The 21,962-nt window shown below is 39.4% G+C and overlaps 1 protein-coding gene across 3 annotated transcripts in view; it reads right to left on the reverse strand.

The window, feature by feature from the left end:
• Positions 1–21,962, reverse strand: part of COL6A6 (collagen type VI alpha 6 chain) — a 163,848-nt gene that overhangs the window by 38,229 nt on the left and 103,657 nt on the right. For all 3 annotated transcript variants that reach the window (XM_029214231.1, XM_029214230.1, XM_029214232.1), the window contains 8 exons: positions 21,414–21,449; positions 19,490–19,552; positions 17,391–17,453; positions 9,712–9,774; positions 5,587–5,649; positions 4,757–4,807; positions 3,064–3,099; positions 2,291–2,353 (listed from right to left, as the gene is read on the reverse strand). In XM_029214231.1, the coding sequence (XP_029070064.1) occupies positions 2,291–2,353; positions 3,064–3,099; positions 4,757–4,807; positions 5,587–5,649; positions 9,712–9,774; positions 17,391–17,453; positions 19,490–19,552; positions 21,414–21,449 (438 nt within the window). The remainder of the gene's footprint in view (positions 1–2,290; positions 2,354–3,063; positions 3,100–4,756; positions 4,808–5,586; positions 5,650–9,711; positions 9,775–17,390; positions 17,454–19,489; positions 19,553–21,413; positions 21,450–21,962) is intronic.

Genomic DNA, 21,962 nt, shown 5'->3' on the forward strand with positions numbered 1-21,962 from the left:
CAAGAGAACTAAAGAGACACTCAAAGCTTTATCACTAAAACCTTCCAATGGGAACTTCTGATCTTTCAAAGGGAAAACCTGGAAGTTTTCAGTGTCTAAACTTCAAATTCAAAAATACAGAGATGTAGAGAAAGCAGCATGGCAGGTGAAATAAGCAAGTTAAGAAACAGTCATGAAGGGCTTCCCTGGTGGCGTAGTGGTTAAGAATCCACCTGCCAATGCAGGGGGCACGGGTTCAAGCCCTGGTCCAGGATGATCCCACATGCTGTGGAGCAACTAAGCTTGTGTGCCACAACTACTGAGCCTGCACTCTAGAGCTCGCGAGCCACAACTACAGAGCCTGTGTGTCACAACTACTGAGCCTGCGCTCTAGAGCCCACGAGCCAAAACTACTGAGCCTGAATGCCTAGAGACCGTGCTCTGCAACAAGAGAAGCCACTGCAATGAGAAGCATGCACACCGCAATGAAGAGTAGCTCCCACTCGCCGCAACTAGAGGAAGCCCGCACGCAGCAACAAAGACCCAATGCAGCCAAAAATAAATAAAAATAAAAAGTAAATTTATATTAAAAAAAAAACAGTGATGAATTGTCCAATGTGGGAAAAAAATTCAAGTAACCAAAGGCCAAGAGAAAAAGATGATATATTTATTCCCCATTAGTTTATTGCTTTTTAAAAATGATTAACGTGCCATTGGGCAGCAAGGGAACCCAAGAAACTGCTGACCATGTTTGCATGCCTCCAACGTTCAAGGGTAAACTACCTCATTAACAAGTAGAGGGAAAAGATCCAGAGATCTGGATTAATTTGAAAGTCTTTTCAAATTATCTTTCTTTTATTGGTCTTCTTCTTCTTCTTTTTTTTGAGAACAAAAATGTTAAAGGATAGTTATCCAAAAACATGTATGAAGAAAAGAATTATATCCAGGAAACAGTCCTCTTGGGAAAAGCAGGATGGATGGAAAGAAATTTCTTTATTTTGTACCCCTAAAACCCACATAAATAATCTCTTCACATAAAGTTTTTGTTATACTTTCCAGGAAAAAAACAGATCAGAGTAAAACTAACTATGGTGACAAAACTGAAAAATCACCTCAAATAATAGTTTTATCAGACTTTGTGTTTTTCTTGTCCAGCAATTGACATGGTATCAAGGTCAGTTTACCTGATCAGTGCTGTTCTGAAGAAAAGAGATAAAGATGGTCTCAGGAGATAATTGTCATAAGATTTTGTTTTTTATAAAGCCACCATCTCAGTTTTGCAGCTTATGATATAGAAAGAGTCAGCAAAGGCAAAATCCATTCTTAGCACACGAGAACCCAAGACAAGCTCGGGATGCTGATGCTTCTGAGGGTGCCGGAGATGGGTGTTTATTCTGAGTGGTCCAAAGCATTAGGCAACGTCTAGGTCCTCCAGGGAATAAAAAGGACGCATTCATTACAGTATATTATTTTACATAATAAATGGAAACTTTCTCCTAGAGCTCAAGAGATACTTTCTTGAGCTAAATTGGGAGAGGACCACCTCATTAAAGTAGTTTAACGAGACCTTAACAGGGGAGACAAGATGCCAGTGGGCATTATATTACACGAGATCTGCGGGGGGGATGGGATTAAACTGGCCATATTTTGTGGTGCAAAAACAGTTTTGACCACAAGGATTCCTTAAGAAACAACACACAACTTATTTCCAGTGTTAAGAATGGTACCTTGTCAACCAGATCAGGTGAACTTGGTCACTACGAGCCTTATTGCTGGCAATGAAGGATGAGTAAAATATCATTTCCCTTCCCCAAGTTTGCCTTAACAAAAACCACACGTTTTACAAGTCTTTGGGACCAAATGACAACTCAAATGACTGTAAAAGCATGAAAAAGGACTTCCCTGGTGGCGCAGTGGTTAAGAGTCTGCCTGCCAATGCAGGGCACACGGGTTCAAGCCCTGGTCCGGGAAGATCCCACATGCCACGGAGCAACAAAGTCCATGCGCTAAAACTACTGAGCCTGCGCTCTAGAGCCCGTGTGCCACAACTACTGAGCCCACGTGCCACATCTACTGAAGCCTGCATGCCTAGAGCCCGTGCTCTGCAACAAGAGAAGCCACCACAATGAGAAGCCTGAGCACTGCAACGAAGAGTAATGCCCGCTCACCGCAACTAGAGAAAGCCCGTGCACGGCAATGAAGACCCAACACAGCCAAAAATAATAAAATAAATAAATAAATAAATAAATAAACAAAAAAGGACTTCCCAAAGTAGCTGAGGTTGTAAGGCTTTGCAGCCTGAGAAACTTACCATCTTGCCTCTAGTGCCCTTGGGTCCAGTTTCTCCTGGACCACCAGGGTCCCCAACCTCACCCTAAATAAGTTCAGAGAAATAAAATAAAATGGTTAGTAAAATCAAAGGGATATATCTCATTGTATTTTTATACTGATTCCAACATGAAGACATTTTTCACATATATTTTTATTTTTAATAGTCTTCTTTGAAGTGCCTTCCCCCCAATAACCCCTCATTTTTAAATTCTCAACACAGTACACTGGAGCCTCACTATTTTATTTCTCTGTCTCTCCAGCCAGAACACTGCCTCCTTGGAGATATGAACTGTGCTTTTCATTTTGTCCCCTGATCCAATCACAGGACCTAGCATTTACTGAGCTCAGAATCTTTCCAGCAGAAGTGAAAGCCTTAAGGTAGAGGACAGCATCGCTAACTTATTATCTGAAGGTGCCTTATAAACACGTTGGGAGAATTGAGGCAGGTGAGATCAGGTAATTTTGGTTTTCCTTACATTTTACTTCCCTTTGAGCAAAGAGGAAAATATATATGGTAGAGGGGAAGGAGTACACGTGAGGAGAAAAATAAGGATGATTTCTTCCTTTACTTATGAATTAAAAACTAGAAATGAAATATTATTTTTAAAAGTCTGCTTCCTCCTTCTCCCCTTTCCCCATAAAGTTTTCTTTTTATTCATTTATAATTAACTATCCTTCTATTATCCTATAATACATTTCATAAGCCCAGGAGTATCTCTGATTGATCCCTAGTTAGTATGAAGTACACGGTACCTTAGGTCCAATTTCTCCAGGGAATCCTTCTTGCCCCTATAATCGACAGTGGAGAAAATTAATATATGCACATATCAGCAGGGTAGGCTTATATTGACTTTAATTTTGCCTGCTGCCTTATTTAGTTTAAGTGCCTCTGAACCAAGGAAGGGCCAGAACAATTGAAAATGAAACTGTATGGCACGATTTGAGAAACTAACTCCAATTTCTAAATTAAACTATTTACTGGTCTCACCAAAATATCATGACAACCTAAGACAAATGGGTAAATGCACACATCTGAGGAATTACACATCAGCTCTCCTTCAAATGTAGACATTCGACAGGATAGCTGGCCATCTGGCCAAGTGTTTCTGAAACAGTCTTCTCAAATGGATTTCAATTTTGGGGAAGAAATTGGGGAAGCCTGCCGTCTAAATTTGATCATTGGTTTTCTGGTCCTCTGTTTACCTTCTTTGGCCACAGACTATAGTTGAAGAGGTATGATAATCCTCATTTGATGAAAAACGTATTTTATTTAAGATAAAGTTTATTTTCTGATCATTAAAAGTAAGATCTCCTCAAATATATTTAAAATATAAAAGGATAGAAAGAAGAAAAATCACCCAAATCTCACTTCCCAGAACAGTTACTATAAATATTTTGTCATATTTTCTTTAATCTTTCTAAATGCATTTCTAAAATGCATTTTAGCACAATTGGGATAAATGTTTTTTCTTATTACATTCTGATTTTTACTTGACATTGTCACAGAAGTTCTATACAATTATGTATAAACATTTACATTCATTTTAAAGAGTGGCTAATATTTCAATGTTATAAGCTACTTAATAGTTCCATTTTTAACAAATATTAAGGTTGTTTTCAATTATTCTCTATTCTAATGAAAATTTCACTGGAAATCCTTCATTCATTAGGTTTTTTTTTAAAGAAATTTTAGCTGTTTGGGGTTTGTTTATTCTTCCAGACAGCCTCTTGCATCATTCCCATTGAGATTTCATTTAGAATTACATTGATCCTTTATAATGTTTTAGACTTTCCAACAGAACTTGGTATGTCTCCATTTATTGAAATTTTATATCTCAGTAATTTTGGTCATAGGTCTTGAACATTTTTGTAGAAAGGATGTTCTTAACTATATTATGTTTTTGTGGATGTTATTATGATTTCTAAGTGGTTATTGTTGGTATATAGCAATCACTGCTTTTGATAAATTTATCTTACTTCCAGACACTTAAATATTCAGTGACAATATAAAGTTATAATTCTGATATAAAGTTACAAGGTTTAATTTTGAAGTTACTGCTTGGCCCAATGCATTTGGAAAGACCCTGTAAAACTTCTCACTAATGATTAGAGTAAACATAGTCAGAGGACAAATTTTGGAATGCCTCCCTAAGGCTTTAGATTAGATGTAATGTTCAGGCTGGAACCAGTCAGGCCCTGGCTGTGCATCTCTGCAAAGAACAGAAAATTAATTTCAGGTTTCACTTGTTGCCTAGCCCTTAGGTTTAAGTTGTTTTCTTTTTTTCTACCATATTCCCCACAAGATATCAGCAAATAAATGATCAAAATCTATCTATGAAGGTCCAAGTTTACCTTGTTCACTACTTTCTTTTTTCTCTTAAATGTGGCCATAAAGAGCAATAAAAAATAAATGGAAAATGACCAGCTTTCAGTCGATGTGTCTTACCTTTGCTCCTTTACTTCCAATACTACCATAACCTGGGTTACCATCATCACCCTGTAAACAAAGCAATTATTTACAAACATCCCCTACTGCAGACAGAGGCAGGCTTATTCACAAGAGAACTAGACAGCCAGTTTTTTGGTTTGATTAGGAAAAATTAGGCAGCAGGATTCTCCCTCTGGGGCAGGCCACTGACATAGTGGCACTAAAGGAAACTCTCAATAACAGGCACAGAAAACGCACTGTCACTTAATCTCACTTGTCTCATCTGTAAAGACGAATAATAATTGTACCTGTTCATCATGTTATGAGGATTAAATGAGAAAATTTCAGGTGTATAATAATCTTAATAAAAGAAGGTAGAAGTGTTATCTCTCCTGGATAACATTTGTATTTTAATACCTTAGCTCTAAACCATTTTCAGTTTTCTGGATAAAAGTAAGATCTCCTAAATGTCTGGGCACTAGCTACTGTTGGATCCTTGTAGAGGTCTTAGTGAGAAGCCCTGAGCACTGGGGGAAATGTGGGCTTAGTTTCCCATGAACGGGTTTGGATGAGAGGAAAGAATGCAAGAAAGGTTATGGGGTTGTTAAACACAAGTTTTGTCCATTTTATCATTTGGCTTCAAGAGCATCCAGCCAGGATGCTTGGTACCTGGAAAGTTGCTACCTTGGAAAAGCTGGTCAAGATGAGAATGAAATCTCAATCACTAGAAAGCTCTACAGCTAGATTAGGATGTTATCTTCAACACGCTCTTCAGAGAACCACACCTGATATCTATTGAACTAAAAGGATTCCAAGAGCCAGATCAAAAGTAGGAATAAAATGCAAACCGGCAAGCCTCGAGGACCCCAAAGGCCAACGGCTCCCTTTTCTCCCACATCGCCAGGTTCTCCCTGTCAAACAGAACAATGAAATGTGTCCTTATTAGGTTGTTTTTGTAAAGGAAATTAGAAATGATGGCACTAAGACAAGAATTTTCAACTGCATCCATGTGTATCACAGTGACAATGAGTTTGTGGCCAGGACTGTGTCTGTAAGCAATACAAGAGGAACTGCTGTTGTTGGTGAGTGAAGTCTCCTCCATTGATAAATGAAGCCCCAGCAAGTCTGATGTATTGTTTAGTGCAAGCTGCCATCTTAGCAGCTCAGTGCTATGAGCCGCACCCTTGGAAATGTCTTACCATGAGTCAAAGAGGAGGCTCTGTACTGTCTTAAAAAATTAACAAAACAGTTTTCCATGATGATCCATGCAAATCTTCTGGCTGCTGCAGAAACAAGAGGCCTATTAATCTACTTTTAATCAAGATAGCCAAGGTAGCACGACATCCCTGGCAATAGTTTCTGACTTCTGACTAACAGAACACCTACTGTGGATTATAAATCAATCTCAGTGTTACGGTGAGGAAATCCAGCTACGTGGGAAAGTTAACATAGGTTTACAAAAGAAGGTTAACTCCTCTTCTTAAAAAAAAAAAAGCTTTTAAAGTTTAGATTTTAAATGTACAAAATGTTGTGAAGACAGTACAGAGAGTTCCTATACATTCCACATTTAGCCGCCTCTATTGTTAATATCACATTAGTTATATTAGTAGGAACATTTGTCACAGCAAATACATGGATATTAACTCATTAACTAAACCCCATACTTTATTCAGATTTCCTTAGCTTTTACCACTTAATCTCCTTTTCCTGTTCCAGGACCCCATGTCTCTGTAGGCCTCTAGATGGGGACAGTTTATCTGGTTTTCTGGTTTCTGATGACCTTGACAGTTTTGAAAAGCATTGACCAGATATTTTGTAGAATGTCCCTCAGTTGGAGTTTGATTGATGTTGTGCTCATGATTATGCTGTGTTTTATGAGTTTGGGGAGAAAAGACCACAGAGGTGAATTGCCCTTTTTATCACATTGTATCAAGATTATATCCTATCAACATGGCTGGCACTATTGATGGTAACCTTGACCATCTGACTGAGGGAGGCTTGGCTAAGTTTCTCCACTGTCTAGTTATTCCCCCTGCCCTTTCCACAAAGCTCTCTCTGGGAGAAAGAGTGTTGGAAGGGTGCCCAGCCCATGCTGAAGGAGTGGGAGTGGTTTACTCATTGTTAAGGACAGAATGACAACACAGTACATGTGAGGAGTCCAAATGAACAAATGTCCACCAGCACTGACTGACCCCGGGGGGCGGGCGGTGGGAAGAGATAGTGTTCCATGGAGAGGCAGAAGATCACCTGCCCTGAAGCCTTTCTTTCAGGGCGGTGTCCCCCACAGTGTGCTCTGGGGGCCACCTGCCTCCAAATTACCTGGGGTCCACGGGAAAAAGGAAATTCCAGGACCCCATCAGTATCAGTCTCTGGTGGTGGAGCCCAAGGATATGCCTTTATAAATAAGCTTCTCAGTGGATTCTTACGCACACTGAAATTTGAGAACATCTGCTTTAAGGCAGGAAGACAAGGGAAGCCATGAGGCTTGTCCAGGGTCAAACACTTTATTATTGGTTACAGCCAGATGTTGAGCTCAGTATTAATTGCTGGGTCGTTTGCCTCCCTGGGAACTTGAGCTTAATGGAGTAAGGCAGGAGTAAGTGTCTGGGACTCATCTCAGTTAATTATGAGTCTAGAAGACTTGGTCCACCTTGGGGCTGCCCAAAGGGTTTGGGTTTGCTTTGAGGGCACTTACCCCCCAAATTCTTGCCTGTCCCATTCAAAAGTCCCTCTTATTAATAATGATATTCTTTGGCACAACTACCCTGCTCCTGTCTATCTCCTTCCACACTTCTTTCTACACGCTCAGCTACATCCCCCTCTAGGCTCCCTCCATCCCTGTCTTGGTCCCTTCCAACACACCCTATGGAGTGCCTTCATTTCACATGCAAACCTTCACTATACACCCATGATGTCTGCTCACACACATCCTCACTGTAAGATAAACTGTGTTCTTACCAGTGACACCACTTCCCCTCGAGCCCTCTCCAGGACAAGAAGGCAGCAATGTATCTCCAAACTTTCCTTTCCAGACCATTATTTCTACACCACATGCTCTAGTAATCCCTTCCTTTTCGAGCTGATTATCCTTGTCATCCATGGATCGCATTTCATCCTGCAGTCAGCTGTCTTTGTAACACTCGGCTGCTGGCTCCATCATGTCCGCCCTTCTTAGCAGTTCTCCATTCCAATGCTCGCCCCTCTTCTTATGCCCTCAAGAAATTTCTCCATTAATTATCTACACTTTCTCACATCTTCAACTTCCTCCTTTCTCTCTGTTTTTCTTTTCTCTGTTTATAAAAGTAAACTACAGCCTCTTCTATCATTGAAAACAAATAAATAGCCTGCTCCAATCTGTTCTAGACCTTGCCAGTACTAGCAGTTAATGTCCCATCTCACCCCCAAAGCCTAGTTTCTCCAAAGAGTAGTTTACTGCCCAGCATCCATTTCCTCCTCATGAACACATTGTTCAGTCCTCCGCAGCCAGTCAATTGTTACATTTTGGAATCTATTCTTTGGCTCATTTAGCCATCAGATGTGGTGGCTTCTCCAGTCCTCTCTTTCTTACCTGCTCGATGCCAGCTGAGACTCCTGACCTCCCTTTCTAGGACTCTCCTTCTCAGCATCCAGTGTACTTTTCTGCTTCTTTCCCATCCTCCACTTACCCTTCTTACAAATGGTCATCACCAAGAGTCCTTTTAAACTCCAAATGATTCTGAAACCTCCATCTCCAACCAGTCCTAGACCCTCTCCTCTATTCCCCAAACCAAGCATTTTTCCTCACTCTTATTCCTCACTCTGACTTTCCCACTTCTATGATGGGGTTCCTGCTCATGCTGGAAGCCCAGAGCCATCCAGCCCTCTTCTCTCTGCCTCAGTTCCCTCTTGGGAGAGCCCTACAGAGTCATCATGGGTCCCTCCTGTCCTCACCCTGTTAAGTCATCCAATCACTGCTTGTCTTGGAGACTGTGAGAGGACACCAACCTGCCTCCTAGTTTCTAATCTCTCATCCTTCAAAATATTCCCACATTGAGTTGCCTATTTAAAACCTTCCAAAGTCTGGCTGTGCTTGTACACGCCAATCACAAATTGTAAATAACACTGTGCTGGCTACCTAGTCAAGTCAGTCACCACAGACTTTCTTGTTCTTTATGGTCCCCCAAACAGGATCATTTTTCATCCCCCAAATACCGGCTCATGGGTTTTTTTCCAGTCCTGTGTTTTCCTTCACATTATTTCTTCAACTTAAATTCCTCATGCCCCCTCTGCTTGCCAAATACTTCTTACCTTCCAAAGTCTACTCAAAATCTGCATCCTTATGATGCCTCTTTTCCCAGCCCAGAAATACTTCTATTAACACTATGTTTAAACCTCTGTTTCAGTCCACTATCCCTGACTAGTGTTTTATGTCACAGATTCTTGTCTTATTTATCATTACACAACCCAGAAATTCTTTCATGAAACAAATATTTTCTAAGCACTTATGACATGCCAGGTACTGTTCGAAGCTCTAGGGATACATCAGTGAGCAAAACAGACAAAGATCTCTGCTCTCCTGGAACTGACTTTAGTCCAGCTGAATGGCAGTGTAGTGTCTTGGTCTTTAAAGGTATTCAGCGAGAGTTTGTATTAATGGAGGAAAGAAATAAAGGAAGAATAAATGAAGAGAAGGAAGGGTGGAAGGTGGGGGAAAGAAAAGAAGGCCTGCCCTAGAACGGTCCCCCTTCCCTGAGATCCTCAGCTGAGATTGGGTGTAGCCCCTTGTGAGATGAGGCTGAGCTGGATTCCCTGACTTCATCTGGGTCCACACCCACGTCCTTAAATGCTGCTGGCTCTCTAAGAACCAAGCCAGGGTATAGGAGCAATGAGATATGTTCTCTTTTGTGTTGAAAGGGCTCTGGCTAATATAACCAGACACACTTCCCTTGAGGAGAAAACCTCAGCTTTGGTGTGTATAAAAGAATGTGACTTACTTTATTTCCTTGGCTTCCCACACGGCCTTGACTCCCTGCCTCTCCTGCTGGTCCTGGAAGCCCCTGGAACAAAACAAGGGTTGCAAGTATAGCTGAACATAAAGCAGCTTTCCTTGAAACATTCTGTGTCTCTTCTAAGAGGAAAATGAACCACAGAGGGAAAAGAGTTATGGCTTTGGAAAAAAGTGTCACAGCTTTCAAGTGAAGACTAGTAAATAAAAGAAAATTAATAAAGTAATTCAGGCCAGATGTTGCCTAAATGATTGTATTTCCCTGTGAGTCTTCTCTTCGAAAGAGATTTTAGTTTCTCACTGTTTTGCTGTTATAGCAGATGTTGCTAAAATGTCTAAAATTTGAAGAAGGCATTTCAGATGACGTTTGCCTTGGACTGTATTATTCCTGTTTCCTTGTTTTGAAAAAGCATGTTGTTGTTAAGGTCAGCTTATCTTTATTTGAAAATAATATGATTAATACAATAGAAAACTCAAGAAACTTTACTAAAAATAATTAGCACTCATAAGATATGTTCAGGTGGTACAAGATAAATATTCTGACATCATTTTCTCTTTCCTAGAAAAGTTAGAAAAGTAAATGTAAATAAATTTCCATTTATCAATATGAGAAGAAAACTGTAAAATACTCAGAATAAATTTAACAAGAAAGATAAAAGACCTACATAAAGAAAGTTTTAAGATTTTACTGAAGAACATAACAAAATTTAAACAAATGGATAAATATACCATGCATCAATATGGAAAGTCTATATGATATAATAGAAGTCTCTAATATTCTAGAAAGCATGCTTTCTTGGAACAGCTTTAGAGCTGAACATTAAAAAATTCCAATTCAGAGGCAGCCCAACTGCCTTCCTATGCTATTGACACTTGGGATCGGATTTTTTCTTTGGGATATCCAAACATATGGCAACAGATATCTCTTTTGGTTAAACTGTTTACAGTTACTTGTAAATAGTCCAAACACCAGTGAATTGAAATCATTTTCACATTTTTTTTGCCATGGTTACTATAATTTAAAAATAAATAAACCAAATCTGTGTAATAAGCATGATACTTAGTAAATTAATTTTATGAGAAAAAAATTAACATTAACCTTTTCATCTTTTAAAGAATTAAAGATGTAATAAGTTGGACATAAAAAATTTCCTAATAGGAAAGATTGTTGAACAATGAGTTAGCTACTAGGAAAGATAATAATGATCTTCCCACAACCTTCCATTTTCCCCTCTTCTTCATCTTAAAAAAGAAGTCTCAATTTCTTCATCCTCCAAAGCTCTTAACCCTTTCCCTTCTAACTTTTACTTCCATCACTGCATGGAGCTCCCATGACCTGCATGTTCAATGCAGTTGACTTTTTTTTGCTCTTACCTTACTTGAATTTGATCATGTGTTCTTTGAAGCTTTTCCATTAACTTCTGTAACACCAAGTTACCATGGTCTTCCTGGCCCCTTTCTGGTCTCTTCTCAGTAAACTTTGAAGATTCTCTGTCTTCTATTTGCCTCTTAAATCTCCATGTACCCCAGCGCTCCTCTAACCTTATTTTCTCACTTCATCCCCTCTTCCTGAGTGACACCACATATATTTTCACATACCACTTCCACAAAATGATTCCTAAATATATGACTCTGGTCCAAACCACTCAACTGAACAGCAGAATCATCTATTAAAATGCCTATTGGGTATTTCATAGGAACTGGTTACCAAAGAAAATCATATTTGCCTCCAGTCACACTCAGTCCTATTCTTTTCATAAGGAATGGTGCCACACTTTACTTCTCTTGAAACCCAATCCAGAAACCTAAGAATCATCCTAGACCCCTCCCTCTAGTTCATCTCTCAAAATCAATCAGCTACAAGTCCTACAGGTTCTATTCCCTTTCTGTATCCATCTCTCTTCCATTCCCATGGCCATCACCTACGTTCAGGCCCTTCTTGCATTCTTGCCTAAATTCCAGGCTTCCCTGAACGTAGCCTGGCCTCATTCTAATCCATTCTCCTTTCTTTTTCTCTTTTGATTTAAAATGTCAGGCTGATGATGCTATCGCTTTGTCTGAAATTCTGAATTCTGAGTAGATTTCAGAATAAAATTGAAGGTCTTTATTGATATGTAAAATCCCTCAAAATGTGGGTATTGCATGCCTCTGCAGTCATCAATCACTCTATGGTCATGCTCATCAAACCATCTGAAGTCCCCAAATTCTTCCCATTGTCTTATGTCTCCACACTTACACAAGATGTTCCCTTAGCTCTTCCATTTTCCCATCTAGGGAGAGGTACAGTCTCCCTTTCTTGAAAATCTTACTTTTAGCATCACTGTTTCAAGAAGAAGACCTGAACTCCCTGGCTGAGTTGGGCCACATAATTGTCCCACAGATTCTTCTACTCTGTAGGTAGTTGTTCATTTATTTCTCTCATCCACTAGATGCCAGCCTGTACACTCCTTGAAAGAAGGGGCACATCTTATTGACTTCATATCTCTGGAACTTAGTATTGTATGTAGAACCAATCAATCCACCCATCCATTTCTCTATCTATCCATCCACCTATCCAGGAATGGTCCCCAAGAGGGATGAAATAGTGTGTTTAGCTTGTTGGTCTTCCATATGAAATTTTCATGTACTTCACATGTACATGAAATGTACTTCTGAAGTAGAGAGATTTTAATTGTCCTTGACAATAAGAGGTATATTGGAAATCTTGCTTAAGAACTCACTTTTTGTGCTTCCTTCAGACATAATGAGTTCTATGAGATGAAGGAGATTTCTCAGAGATTACTTCCTGTATAGTCCCCACAAGCACACACAAGCACAATGAGAGATAATCCTGTTTGAAAGTCCTTCAAAATAAAAGATTTCTTAGATGGATGGATGGAAATGGACAGTCTTGTAATTAGAACATCAGAAAACCTGATCCTGTTTCCTGTGCAGAATCACACCAAGTACCAAACCAGGGTTTGTGACTGCTTGAATGGGGCTTAAACTTCAGTGAATTGTTACCCAGATATATTACCTCCTCAAATACAGCTGGTTGTAAAAGGGACTATGTTTGTAAAGGAAAGAAGGAAAATTCCCTGCCACCCCTAAGATACCAAGAGTCAAAAATTTGCCTGGATCTGAGATCAAGAGCAGTTGTGGAGTATAAAAAGGAGCTCAGGGCATCTAAAGGGAAAGAGAATTAGCCAAATCTCCATTGGCTTTGTTGTAATGACAGCCTTTTATTGAGCATTGATTTTGTGGAAGGCACCGTACTAAGAGGTATATATTTATATATAGGCGTCTTCAATCCTTACAACAACACAATGAGATACATATTCTTTTTTTTTTAACATCTTTATTGGAGTATAGCTGCTTCACAATGGTGTGTTAATTTCTGCTGTATAACAAAGTGAATCAGCTATACATATACATTTATACCTATTTCTCCTCCCTCTTGCATCTCCCTCCCACCCTCTCTATCCCACCCCTCTAGGTGGACACAAAGCACTGAGCCACGAGGCTGCTTCCCACTAGCTATCTATTTTACATTTGGTAGTTCAGATACATATTCTTAACACCATTTTACCACTCAAAAACAGGTTCTCAAAGCATTTAACCACAAATCAATCAGTTAATAAGAGGATGAGATGGGAACGCAACCTGATTCTGACTCTAAAGACTGAACTCCCAGCCACTCTGTCTGCTGTTCTGAGGCCCATGTCTGGGACAGGATTCCAAAACTCTTACCATCCGTGCACCAGCTGAGACTGGAGTTTTAAAAATGTGAATTGCCAAGCTTGATGCAGGAGGCTGGGGCCAGATCTAACCTCCAACATGGGGACTTGGGCTGGGGATCACGTTCCCTTTGAGACTCTGACACAGAGTCCTTGGCAATCACAACTGCTTAAGTGAGGATAGAAAGGTGTTTAGAGGAGGCGTAAATGTTTTAAAAATGTCCTCAGGTAGCATCTTATCACAAGGGATTGTAGGAGTTTGGGATAAATGGCCGGGGCACTGCCAAGAACACTTTGACTTTGGGTGAGATATGGCAGGGCAGGGGCAAGAGGTGTGGGTTCTTCCCATACTTAAAAGGAATCTGGATCAGTTTTATGGGGGTAAAATCTTTTCTACACTCACAACCAGCAAATATCATGCTGGGATGGAACAACTCAAGGAGATTAAATGCTCAGCTTCTGTAAGAGTCAGATATGAGCTAAGTCTGAGAAATAAAAATCAAAAGACCAGCAAGGGGTGAGCTAATGCAAGAGCAAACCCCAAGACACCTGTGAAGATGCTGCCCTGGATGGTGCTAGTGTAGGAGATGGCCCCCAACCTCAACTTCTGATCCTTTTGCATGCACCCTACACTCCATCCACATTGAACCATTTATGGTTTCCCAAACTCACCTTGATCTTTTTTCAGACAACCTGGTTCCTTTCCTGTGCCTGCTTCTCCCTTGGTCACCTGGAAAACACCTCCTTATCCTGCAAAAGCTAAGCCACTCTCTTCCTCCTTTAACTTCATCCATTCTCCCACCACTCTACCTTGGGTATAATTCTATTTTAACATTCAGTACGTCACATCTCAATTATTTGTTTGCATGAGTTTCCTTTATGAGACTGGGAGTACTTGAGGCTAGGGTCTATGTTTCATTCACCCTTTTATTTTACTACAGGGCCTGACACACAGGAAGTGCTCAGTACATGTTTGTCAAGTGAGTAAAATAAATGGTTGATGGATCATCCAATCTGGATTATGCAGAATGATGAAATTCAATGACTGCAATATAGATTATATATTGTTATAGTGTTACTATTATTATGGCCTTCCTTGGATTGGCATTAGCATGCTTTGGGCATAAAATGAGCCTGTTAACTTAGGTAATGTTGATGCAATATAGTAGTAAAAACATTTATATGATGCGTATTATATTGCAGGCACTGTTCTAAGCTCTTATATATATTAAACCATTTAATTTTCACAACAATTCAATGTGGTAGCTATTATTACTATTCTCAGTTTACAGCAGGGAAAACTGAGGCACAGAGAGGCTAAATAATTTGCCCAAGGCCACATGGCTAGGAAGATACAAACCTGGCAATCTAACCCAGGCAGGCTGGCTCCAGACTCTGTGCCCTTGACTACTATGCTATGCTTTAGAAAAATAACAACAGAAACTATACTTTGTATCCCAAATTTGCACTGAATAATTTCAACCTTTCTTGATATTTCATATGATGCTTGATATTTCATATGATATTTCTAAGTATTTAAAGAATAATTCCAGCTCTAACTGGAATTAGTATTTTACATCTTATTTTCCATTTCTTTTCTAAGCATTGGTTATATTAGTGTAGGACTTGAAGGTAAACCAAACAAGAAAGGAACAAAGGAAGGTACAAAAGAATATGCCATTCCTTTCAAAGTTCTTTCTTCTTTCTCATTGTATCATGGACTGTACTTCTTTTATCTCATAGCTATATACTTGGCTGGATTAGCACGTTTGATCTAAGCAGAATTCCCCAACAGTGCATAAATTAATAAGTCTTCAGAACACTGTCAACAGAAATCACATCCCTTTTTCTAAATGTACATCCTAAGAAACACTTTAAAGCCTGCAGTTAGAAAACACTCATGTAATTCCATTCAAGAGGCTGGTCCTTGTGCTGTAAAACATTATGAAGCCTACGTCAGTGAATTTATAGAGCCAATAAAGAATAATACTCTTTTGTCTATCTGATTGTGTTTGTCTCCCATGGTTTTCCTTTGAAAGCAACAATGTTGAGATCTAATTCATCACCTCCTAAGCACAGAAAATTCTATACATCTTTGAAATGGCACTTTCACTGTTTTGACAAGGGTATTTCCAGAAAAGCAATCAAAGAAAGAAACACATTTTCCAGCCAGTTAAACAGAAGAGCTGGGCTAGAGGGAAGTGGTGCCTTCTGACTAACTCTGGTGATGCCAAGAGGCTGGATGATTTATGACTATGACCATTCCTGCCAAGGTGAGATTAAAGGGGACCCTCTCATAGAAGTATGCTACAGGGCAAATGGAATACCTTATTTGAGTAATAGCCACTTGGATACAATTTTGGATTCTAGAGCAAGGGAATTACCGAGCTCTTTGGATTTCAAACCTTTTACATCTCAATATTTCATATAAACAGATGAGATAATCACCACATATATGTTTCCTTTGGCATTTACTGTTTTTTTTTTTTAAATCCCGATTTGTGGTGCCAGCAATGATTCAAGGTTGTGAATCCAAAATAGCTACATTTCATCAGTTTAGTCCTACGTGAAATTTTAAAGTTGTCATGCTTTTTGAAGGGGCACATTCATCAAAATTAGGAACAAATATCATTATGAGCAGGAATTAATATGCTTTAAAATATTGGGTCATGAGATACAAGTTTATGCAAATAGCTTCTAAAAAATTTTGATGATGAACATATCCACTTAAGCATTGGACCACTGCCCAGTTTAACTAATGGACACAGAGTAATGGATTCCCTTTACCTTCATGTTAGCCCAGAGCACAAGTCCCAACTGAGACTCATTCATTCATTTACTGATTAATTCATTATACAAATGTGTGTGGAAGCACTCTTATTCTGGGCTCTGGGACAAAGTCCTAGCCATCACAGAGCTTACAGTCTAGAAGGGAAGACACACAGCTAAACAAATAAGTATATTCTATGATAGCAGGTAGTCAAGGACCAGATCATGTACAGGGACTTGCTGCTCAGAGTGTGGTCTCAGGACCAGCAGCATCAGCATCACCTAGGAGCTTGATGGAAATGTAGCATCTCAAGCCCCATCCCACAACTACTCAATCAGAATCTGCATTAAAAAAAAAATAATTTTATTTATTTATTTATGGCCATGTTGGGTCTTCGTTGTGGTGTGTGGGCTTTTCATTGTGGTGGCTTCCCTTGTTGGGGAGCACGGCCCCCTAGGTGCATGGGCTTCAGCAGTTGTGGCTTGTGGGCTCTAGAGCGTAGGCTCAGTAGTTGTGGCACACGGGCTTAGTTGCTTTGCAGCATGTGGGATCTTCCCAGACCAGGGCTCGAACCCATGCCCCCTGCATTGGCAGGCGGATTCTTAACCACTGCGCCACCAGGGAAGTCCCCAGAATCTGCATTTTAACAAGTTCTCTATGTGATTATTATGCACTTTGAAGGTAGAGACGTGCTGATATTGGACAGTTCATTCCCAATGCTGGGTGTGTATATTAGAACCACCTGGAGAGAATTAAGATTTAAGTGGTCTGGGGAGAGTTCCAGGTGGTAGAGTATTTTACAGTCGTCCTGGGAGATTCTCATGTGTGGTTAGTTGAGAACCACTGAAGTAGGCTGTATTCTGGGTGCAAAGGGAAGCCCCTGAGGACGGGGATAAGGAAGTCACGTGACCTGATTTACATAGAGGAGGAATTCTTAACCTCATAGTAATGGCTGTGCTGCCATCTTCTACCTCTGTGTCTGATTCTGACATAACGACACCCACTCCGTAAGGTAGGGAACAGAATGTGATGTGGCCACCACATCGACCCCCAAAGTCAAACTTCATACACTTTGCTGGTTCACAGGCAGTAGATAACTCCATCTGCAGGAGGAAACCATAAGGACATCCACATTCAAGCCAAGATCAAAGCCAGATGCAGTCACTGTCTCTCATTACATACCTGGGGACCTTTACTTCCCAGACCTCCTTTTTCTCCTTTCATACCAGCCTCTCCTCTTGGGCCCTACAACAGAGAATTAAAGCATTATTCTCTCCCTAAAAGAGAATACTAGATTATTAACTTGAATATTAAAAATGGAAATGCGAAGTCAGTAACGTGGACAGAAATTGGAAAGAGAACTTCACTCATGGTTTTGGTTCTGTCTTGATCGGCCGAGCTCTCCCTCTCTGCAAGGATACAGGGTCCAACCTAGCCCTTAAATGGTTGGGCATTTGTAGTCAAAGTGAAGAAATACTGAACAGCCGAATTTTCCAGTATTGCTTTCTAATTATCCTAAGCATGTCTGTACTCAAAATAAATGTATTTCTTAAGTTAAAAAAATAATCCTTACTTATGTAAATCTGAAACTGGGATAATTAAGTGGATTTTCTATTTAATGACCACACTGAATACTGGTCATAAATAAGACATGGCACATGGTAAGATGAAATTTAGATAATTCTACTTCTGTAATATTATGTTGACTATTAACTTTGGCTTCATATGTTATGTGGAGGAACCTTCATGCTGTGCTTGGTTTTTGCATCTCCTTTTAAATTATGTCATAAAAAAGTAAGAGTCTATAAAATGGAAGAAGAGATGTAGTATTACTTGTTTAGTATGAAGTAAAGCCAGCCAATCTATTGAAATGCTTCCCCATGATCTCAGTGGCAAATATTTCTCACTTGAAGGTAAGAAAAGTGAACATTCCTCGGCTGCCAAGTAAGACAAAGAAAAGCCATTGAGTCAGAAAGAGACAGAGGTCCCAGGGGCAGACTGTTTACTGCTCTGAAATCTTGGTAAAATGTGGATTAAGTTTCTCCTCTGATGTCTAAGGATATTTTGCCCAACTTCAGTGCAGCAGGCTGTTAACATATAATAGTTACTTCAATTTTTTTAATCTACGTGAACTAAAACTTTGAAAAATTGCAGGACCATTGCTTATCCTGCATTTGCCAAAGAGCAAATTTACTTCTCAAGATTTCAAAAGTAAAAGTTTGGAGAGAAAAAAAAAATGTTCTAACTTTCTTATATCTGACCTTTCTTTCACCTCAGCATTTTTGAGGACTTCCCTTCCCTTCTCATGATTATTTTAGGCTACATTTTGCTCTTTCTGGCACATGCTTCTTTTCCCCTCATATAATCAGGGTAAGAGCCAACCATGGCTTGTTCCTTGCAAAGGAAAAAGTGCTTGAGGCAGCTCCCTGGAGAAGTGAGCTAGAAAGATGACTATAGATAACCCCACTGAAGATCTCAGCTCTATTTGGAACAATTCTTTCCTAGGCTAGAGTCACTTTTTCTACATCACAGGCATCCAGATATATAACACTGAGCTCTTACTGTGCTAAATTGACCAAAATTTCCAGTTTTGAGGCTCAGTATTTTCCTTGGTTTGTCTCCCTATGATACACTAGCCAGCCTGGACCCTGTCCTGGACTAGCCAGCACAGGGACCACTACCCAGCGTGTTCATTCCCTTTCCACCTCTTGACTGGGACAAAACTCAGATAAAGGAGACCAAATGCTGTACAAATCAAGACTGTGTTGCTTCCTTACTTTACTACCCTGAAAACACTTGAAACATCTGTACTTCTGCAAGGGGGTTGGAGGTATTCTATCAAGGCTTCAGATTCTCCTTTCCATTCTCAAAGCCTGACTAGTCTTTTTTTTTTTCTTTTTGAACATCATTATTGGAGTATAATTGCTTTAAAATGGTGTGTTAGTTTCTGCTGTATAACAAAGTGAATCAGCTATACATACATATATATCCCCATATCTCCTCCCTCTTGTGTCTCCCTCCCACACTCCCTATCCCACGCCTCTAGATGGTCACAAAGCACTGAGCTGATCTCCCTGTGCTATGCGGCTGCTTCCCACTAGCTATCCATTTTACATTTGGTAGTATATATATGTCCATGCCACTCTCTCACTTTGACCCATCTTACCCTTCCCCCTCCCCGTGTCCTCAAGTCCATTCTCTACGTCTGTGTCTTTATTCCTGTCTTGCCTCTAGGTTCTTCAGAACCATTTTTTCAAAGCCTGATTAGTCTTGATACGTACCTGAGGACCCTTAAGTCCCAGTGACCCTGCAAGTCCATCTGGGCCTGGGATGCCTGTTTTCCCCTGTGGGGAGAGAGAAATCAAACTGTTAACATTGTTTCCTGAGAAATTTTATCTTCTTTATGTGCAAGATTCTAAATATTTTTCCAATCACAATGTAAGTGCAGAATCTTTGCAAAAAATATGAAAAATAAAGGTAAATACAACAAGGGAAATAAAAATCTTCTAGGGGCTTCCCTGGTGGTGCAGTGGTTGAGTGTCCGCCTGCCGATGCAGGGGACATGGGTTCGTGCCCTGGTCCAGGAAGATCCCACATGCCGCGGAGCGGCTGGGCCTGTAAGCCATGGCTGCTGAGCCTGAATGTCTGGAGCCTGTGCTCCGCAACGGGAGAGGCCACAACAGTGAGAGGCCCGTGTACCGCAAAAAAAAAAAATCTTCTATAACCTCATCAAGCTGAGATAACCACAGCTAATATATTGGTGTATTTGCTTTCATTCTTTATACACATGCATGTGTGTGTGCGCACACACACACACACACACACACATCCCTTCTTTTCCTATAATACTTGTTATATACTGTATCAAACTTGGGTGTTGGCCTGAAAAAACTCACAATTTACTCCATATTTTCTTAAAAAATCTCCAGGCATCTTACACTGTATTTATATTCAAATAGATTGAATATCTAGGGACCAAAAGTTGAGCATTCCCTTCATATTGCCCTTGAACTCTGCCACAGATAAGAATTCCAAATAAGATTAAAAAGTTTAATTTAGACTATTGGATAGCTTAAGTTTACATCTCAGTTGTTACACAGTTAGATGAGATTAAATGTCCCTCACTGATGCTTTTCCTAGAAATCATAAAGAGGAAATTTCTCAACACTTTCTCTTCCCAATCTCATTTCATTCATTTCACGCCATTTTTCTGGATCCACTCTCCATCTTGTTGCAGTCTAACCTTGAAAAAAGTGTGTGCAAGTGTGTGTGTATGTGTGTGTGTGTGTAACATCTGTGGATGGTAAATTCTTAGTCTTTGTCTATCTGAAAATGTCTGTTTTACATTCATTCATAGTTTAACTAGGTATAAAACTCTAGGTTAACAGTTATTTTTCTTCTGCACCTGCAAAACATTACTTTGTTGTTTTTGGTATGTTTTATTGTTGAACAGAAGCCTGCTGCAATCTAATTGGTTATTCCTCTCATGGGTAAAAGTGTCTTTTCTCTCTGGTAGTGTTTAAGATGTTTTCTTAACATTCTGGAGTTTTACCATGATGTGATGTGAGTGAATTTGTTATTTATCCTCATTGTATTTTCAAGCTGAAGATGTGTGGTTCCTCAATTTTGTAAAATCTTAGTCACTGCTCTTTCAAAAATATTGCAGTTTCATGTATTTATTTATTAATTATTTATTCATGATACATTTATCACCAATATGTACAAAGGGGATATGATATGACAGTTGGTATGGTCAAATTTTGAACAAAACCTTCAGATTATCTAATTTGTATTAAGGTTTTACTGTACTCTCAGTTAAAAAGGGGTTTGTGCAAATTATAAGTAAGGTTAAGAGTTAACTGAACAAAAATCTAAAAGAAAGATCACTCACTGAATTACTAGAGTTTGTATCAATACTTGAAATCCAGACAAAGTTAAATTTAATGATAATTGGGCCAAGTATTGTCTCTTAACTTTAATTTTTAGAGTTTTTAATTAAAGTGCTCAAATTTTAATTTTCTTTTAAGGTTTGAATTCTTTAAATTGTAGCCTAAAAGTTTTCCAAAATTTGATTCCACAACCATTATTATCAAAAAGCGAAAGAAATTTCGGCTTGGAAAGACTTTCCAGAGTCTATTCAGGCTCCTTGACTAGACACAGAATATTTATCATTTACAGTTAAGAAAAAAAAAAAAATCACTGTACCTGTGGGCCTGTATGTCCCCTCTGGCCATGAACTGCCTACAATAGGGAAAAAAAAGGTAGATATCTTTAACTCTGAAAAAATGCTTTTTTATATTTAATTTAAATTAGTAATGGACACCTTAAGTCATTGACATTAAAAGAAAAATTCCCACATATTGCTTTAAATTATCCACTTCACCATGAAAGCAAAATGTTGCCAACTCTGAATTTCTATCCTCAGGCAATAGGTAATTAAGACTATAGATAATGTAAATCTATAAATACTTGTGAGAATAGACTGTGGTCAATAATTTATCCTCCACTAAACTACTACTAGAACTTGTCACAAGCACCAAAATTGGCTGATTTGAATTGTACTTTTCATTTTTCCAAAGTACTACCAAGTAAGCCAGAAATCAGGAGTAGAAGTGGTCAAAAGGCAGGAAGCCAGAGGAAACACTGCGAGAATTAACTTTATGAACTTTATTATAGATTAATTTCAGAAGCTAACGATAGCCAAACTAATTTTATCCCCCTCCCCTTCAAGAAGCCAAATATGCTTACCTGTCA

Source organism: Monodon monoceros, unplaced genomic scaffold, assembly GCF_005190385.1.
Source record: "Monodon monoceros isolate NGI ecotype Baffin Bay Population unplaced genomic scaffold, NGI_Narwhal_1 Super_Scaffold_11, whole genome shotgun sequence".
Taxonomy (NCBI): domain Eukaryota; kingdom Metazoa; phylum Chordata; class Mammalia; order Artiodactyla; family Monodontidae; genus Monodon; species Monodon monoceros.